This window comes from Salmo salar, chromosome ssa27 (assembly GCF_905237065.1).
Source record: "Salmo salar chromosome ssa27, Ssal_v3.1, whole genome shotgun sequence".
Taxonomy (NCBI): domain Eukaryota; kingdom Metazoa; phylum Chordata; class Actinopteri; order Salmoniformes; family Salmonidae; genus Salmo; species Salmo salar.
This window is the reverse complement of record NC_059468.1, coordinates 7,919,001-7,925,000: the sequence shown is the minus strand read 5'-3', so window position 1 is coordinate 7,925,000 and position 6,000 is coordinate 7,919,001. Positions and strand designations below refer to the sequence as shown.

At 47.5% G+C, this 6,000-nt stretch overlaps 1 protein-coding gene across 1 annotated transcript in view; it reads right to left on the bottom strand.

Moving 5' to 3' along the window:
* LOC106588469 (ephrin type-A receptor 7) overlaps nucleotides 1–6,000 on the bottom strand; it is a 175,820-nt gene that overhangs the window by 11,941 nt on the left and 157,879 nt on the right. The window contains exons 9-11 of the mRNA XM_014177541.2: nucleotides 3,540–3,595; nucleotides 1,443–1,568; nucleotides 1,005–1,190 (exon numbers count right to left, since the gene is read on the bottom strand). Coding sequence (XP_014033016.1) covers nucleotides 1,005–1,190; nucleotides 1,443–1,568; nucleotides 3,540–3,595 — 368 coding nt within the window. The remainder of the gene's footprint in view (nucleotides 1–1,004; nucleotides 1,191–1,442; nucleotides 1,569–3,539; nucleotides 3,596–6,000) is intronic.

Below are 6,000 nucleotides of genomic sequence, written 5' to 3'. Positions count from 1 at the left end.
TCTTGGCTGTGTGCTTGTCCTGTTGGAAGGTGAACCTTCACCCCACAGCATGATGCTGCCACCACCATACCTCACTGTAGTGATGGTGCCAGGTTTCCGCCAGACGCGACACTTGGCATTCAGGCCAAGGAGTTCAATCTTGGTTTCATCAAACCAGAGAATCTTGTTTCTCATGGTCTGTGAGTCCTTTAGGTTCCTTTTGGAAAACTCCAAGTGGGCTGTTGTGTGCCTTTTACTGAGGAGTGGCTTCTGTCTGGACACTCTACCATAAAGGCCTTATTGGTGGAGTGCTGCAGAGATGGTTGTCCTTCTGGAAGGTTGTCCCATCTCCACAGAGGAACTCTGGAGCTCTGTCAGAGTGACCATCAGGTTCTTGGTCACCTCCCTGACCAAGGCCCTTCTCCCCCAATTGCTCAGTTTGTCCGGGTGGCCAGCTCTAGGAAGAGTCTTGGTGGTTCTAAACTTCTTTGATTTAAGAATGATGGAGGCCACTGTGTTTTTGGGGACCTTCAATGCTGCAGAAATGTTTTGGTACCATTTCCCAGATCTGCGCCTCGATACAATCCTGTCTCGGAGCTCTACGGACAATTCTTTCAACCTCATGGCTTGGTCTTTGCTCTGACATGCACTGTCAACTGTGGGACCTTATATAGGCAGGTGTGTGCCTTTCCAAATCATGTCCAATCAATTGAATTTACCACAGGTGGACTCCAATCAAGTTGTAGAAACATCTCAAGGATGATCAACGGAAACAGGATGCACCTGAGCTCAATTTTGAGTCTAATAGCAAAGGGCCCAAATACTAATGTTAATAAAGATATGTTTTTTATTTTTAATACATTTGCAAACATTTCTAAAAACCTGTTTTCGAAATTTCATAAATCTTCGAATAAGGCTGTAATGTGTCAAAATGTGGAAAAGGGGAAGGGGTCTGAATACTTTCCAAATGCACTGTAAGTGCGTAGGGGCCAGGGGTTCGTTTGTGATTTAGGTAACTTGCTCACCGCTGGTGATGACCCCCTCCAGACGGACAATGTTGGAGTGGTCAAACTGTCCCAGTATCCCTGCCTCGCTGAGGAAGGAGCGCCTCTGTTTCTCTGAGCAGCCGGCCCTCAGCGCCTTGATGGCCACCGGAAGCTCCCGCTTACTGGGCAGCTTGAGACAGCCACGACACACCTCCCCAAAGTCACCTGCAGGTGGAGACACAGAGAGGGTTAGATCGTGGACTACAGTACTGGTTTACCAGAGAGAGTTGGGGGTGAGTGAGTGTGAGAGAGAGAGAGAGGAGGAGAGAGAGAGAGAGAGAAAGAGCAGGGGGAGAGACAGAAAAGGAGACAAAGACCTGGCAAACAGGGAGGAGTGAAAATTGGCAAAGAAAAAGACAGAAGCACAAAGAAAGATGAATATGAGAGTATATGAAAGCCAAAGCACTGTCTCAGTACCTGTGTGCACGATTCTCTCTATTTTGATGCTGGAGTTGTCTAGCTCTTTGGCAAAGGCGAGGACAGCCTGCACCAGGTCCTCACATGTCTCTGGGTCTATGTAGGTCCTCCGGGTCGGGATCTTAACTGTGGGACACAGACAGTCACATAATATTACAACCTGCACAATCTACCTGCAACACCACAGAATCACAAATCCGTGTTCAACACTAGTAAGGCACGCAAAATAGATCACGACACGAGTGGGAATCCGTAGTGTAGTCTTTCATTTGACAACTAACGTACAGGTGGTGTTTTAACATTTGAATACATTGTTTGTCTCGTCGCCCTTTTATCAGCCATTGACCTATTTGAAAAAAGGAAAGGAAAAAGAGAATCAACCACATCACTAACTGAATGTCTTATTTGAGCATCGCACATTTCCTCGAGACAGAGTAGCTCAGCTCATAGGCTTTGTCTCTTAGACTTCAGAACTGTTGAGAAAAAAAGCTAATCATCTTCACTAGAAACTAGGGTCGGGAATAATTGGCAGGAAATGCTGAGGTAAAAACCTTTGAGTGTGTCACTTTGTTAGGAGAGTTTATTTCACAAAAAGCAACCTAAAAACTCTCTCTGCATCAAAGGAGGTGATATTCAGTTCCTATCCCACAAGTATCTGTGAACTCACACTAAATGTCTGTCCTGTGAACTCTTGCCTTTTAACCTGTACTCCATTGTGAATGTTCCGGGCCATCCCAGAAGCCTTTGGGGCCAGACTGGTTCTGAAATGTGATTACAACTCTAAATCGACCAGGTCTCAACTCACTGTCTCATAACGGCTTATTGATCACACACACACACACACACACACACACACACACACACACACACACACACACACACACACACACACACACACACACACCTGATTGTAGAGCAAATGAAAGCTTCTCCCTTCCAGCTGGCCTGTGTTGAGTGGAAGGATCGAAGACCCTCTTTTTCCCGAGCAGTGGGTTTCTTAACCACACAAAACAATAGCTAAGTGGAGGAGTTATTACTTTTATTTAAAGTAGGCCAGCACCAGTCTTGATTCATTCTGCTCTCGCTCCTTCTCTCTCTGCTTGGGCTTTTTGTGTGGCTGATTTGTTTCACGGTTAACCGTGTCTTTGCCACAAGCGATTGAGGGGAAATGAATGGCTCTTAAGACTGCATGACTGCGCAAGAAATACACGCACACACACACAAAGAGATGTACGTAGACCCACCAAAGGGGGAGGAAACGGCTTCATGTCATTCACACAGCACAGACTAACTGTGGGCAGCATTATACAGGGGCACCCCAGAGATTGAATAAGTAGCGTTATCAACGGGGAGGCGGGGGAAGTGTGTATGTGTATGCTTGTGTGTGTGTCTGTGTTTACACGCTTTAAGAGTGCGCAGATGTCTGTCCGCATTTGTGCACGTCTCAGAGAAAGTGTGTGAGTGTGTGTAAGCTCGTCAGCTGCTGGCGTGTCCTTGTTTGAGCAGATTTCATTCCCCGCCACATGGCTGCAGCTCATTACTCACCAAGCGTACACACACACACACACACACACACACACACACACACACACACACACACACACACACACACACACACACACACACACACACACACACACACACACACACACAGGAAAAATGTGAAACAGCCCACAATCGGTGAAACAAAGCCCTTCAAAATGGTTGGTGTAAAAACAGACATGGGAAACATTTAAATCCTTCCTGGTCAGGGGACGGCAAATCATCTGGCTGGCCCACTCCGTATCCTTATTTCTCCTTCGTTGTCTTTGTTCCAGCTATCAATTCCCTTGTCCCCATCCCCCCTCTCATCCTCCTCCCTCCCTCCATCTCTCCCTCCCTATTCATTTAAATCTCTCTCCATCACATTCCGCCTCACACACCATCCAACGGACTGTAACAGTGTGCTCAGTGTATCCTAAGCACGCACATGGAATTAAGTATTAATGGCCATGCACAAGTTAATACTTCACAAGTAATCTCTCAGTCACACACACACACACACACACACAGAGAGAGAGAGAGAGAGGGAGTGTGTGTGTCGCCACAGTTACTCACATTGGAAGTAGAGTTCTTCGTCTCCCTCTTGACTGGCCTTGCTGTATCTACACTGTCTGCAGAGAGGGAACAAACAGAGATAGAAAACATCACTAGCTATATAAAAAATACATGATATAAGTCTTCAATTCCTCTTAGAATGAGGACAATAGGTTTCTGGACATCAGTGAATTGGAACTTGGATCATTGATCGAGCCCCCCTGTTGTTCAGTGGAACTGGCTGGACAAAATTCACTTGTGAAACCGGGCATCTCCTGTGGAAATCAAACCTGCACATGGGCGTACCTTCATAGTTCGCACATTTCCACACGCACACACTTCTGCATAAATACCCCCCCCCAACCCATAACACACACTGTTCCACCTGTTCTAATGAGCTGTACACACTTCCTCTCACATAGCTCATCCTGTGCCTCCACAGAGGGTCCTAAAGTAGTAGTACAGAGAGGCTGTCTAATTGGTGGAGCTTTCCAACTGGAGAGAGAGAGAGTTCAGGACCTAAGGCCACCAGAGTGAACCATTAAGAACGGAATGGGGACAGCCAGAGCCAGACATTCTGTTTGGCCACCATGCACATGGGAATTAAGATGAGGACAAGAGGCCTTGATGAAGTGCTACAATTCGAGTCCGAGTCGGAAGCAGGGACATTCATTACAGTGAAGGAGCATTCAGCGATTGAGTGGTCTCTAATTCACAACCAGTTTGAAACAAAAGAAAGGCACACGGTCAAATGGAGCTAAAGGCCAAATATGTGCATAAACATATAATAAACACAGGAGGCTGGTGAGGGGAGGACGTCTCATAATACTGGCTGGAATGGAGTGAACGGAATGGTATGTTTGATACCATTCCAGCCATTACTACGAGCCCATCCTCCCCATTTAAGGCGCCACCAGCCGCCTGTGCTGTACAATATACAAGAGGAGTTTGAGCGCACGTCATTGTTTTTGTGTGATTGCAACTGTGCATTAGTGTGTATGTCTGCTGTGTAAATGCATGTCCGTGTATGTGCGTGTGTGTCTGGCTGTCTGCCGTGTGTGTGCTTGTTAATGCGTGCGTCTGTTCATGTGTGTTAATGCGCACGTCAAGCCATATCACCAGTGCATGCACACACGGTGCGATGGGAAAGACAGGTTTGGAGGGGTGGCTGACACACACAGACTCTTAAACTGCAGGATGAGAGAGAGAGAGAGAGAGAGCGAGAGAGACAGCGAGAGAGCGCATGAGAAAGAGAGAGAGAGAGAGAGCGCAAAGGGCATACTACAGCCTGGTACCATTTCAGCCCCTAGCCCCTATACCTGCAGCTTTCACAGGTCTGAAAGCATGGACAGCGTGTAAGCTCCACCTAGCCCTCCACCAAAACGCATCAATTGTCATCTGTGAAATCCAAATGGGCAGACGGATCCGAATGGAACCTTTATTTTGACAGGGAGTCAATGCCGAGACCAAGGTCTCTTTTCCAGATGACCCCTGTTTAGCACCCCAACACACATCAACATAGCATACACATTAAAGTACACACGCGAGGACTCACTGTTCCATCATCTCTCTGTCTAGACTGGGACGGTGGAGTTGGACCGGGTCAGGCAGGAAAAGAATGAGGGAGAAAGGAATATTACCAAAAAAAGGGTCAAGGGAAGAAAGGAAAGAGGGAGGAGCAGGAGAGGGGGGGGAGGAGTGCAGACATGCCTGTACCTGGGGGTTGACAGCTGCGTGTAGGGAGAAAGAGGAGGAAGAGGAGGAGGAAGAGTGGAGAAGGAGGTGGAGAGCAGCACCACGCTAGTAGGAGCTATGTTGGAGGAGCTGGACGAGAGACTGCTGGGTAGAAGAGAAGAAGGGCAGGGGGGCGGGGCTAAATCACAACCTCTCTCCTCATTGGCTACAGGACAGGTGGTGTGCCCCAATTCTCCTTTCCGTTGGACGTCATAGGACAGCCTGGATGTAAACCAGAAGGTATGCATGGTGCTTTCACCCAGAGCCTAGATACACCGAAGAGTTTGGAAAACTAATTTTATTGGCAAAAATAGCTCATTTTTCTCTTCCAGTGAGTAGCACATTAGACTGCTATGTAGTCTGCCAACATAAGGGTCAAACTCTGTAGAGGAGGCCATTTTAGAGTATTGGGATTCACCTTGTGATGATCATAGAGAGCCTCACATGTACGGACATAAAAGAGAACGAGGGGAGCTAGGCTGAGGGAGTGAGGGGAACAAGGAGGAAGTGAGAAAAACAAAAAGGGGAAATCGAAAGAAATGTAGCGGAGCACAGGGGGCAGATCCAAAATGGAGTAGGTTGCTGCCCATTGGAGGAGAACACTGATTGGAAAGCACTGGTGTGTACAAGTGTGACAAGGGACTGAGCCTCTTTCTCTCTCTTTATTTCCGTCTCATCCACCCCTCCTATGATTGGGTCATAGTCCACGCACTTACGCAATGGCTTTCCACCTACACCGTTCTTTCTT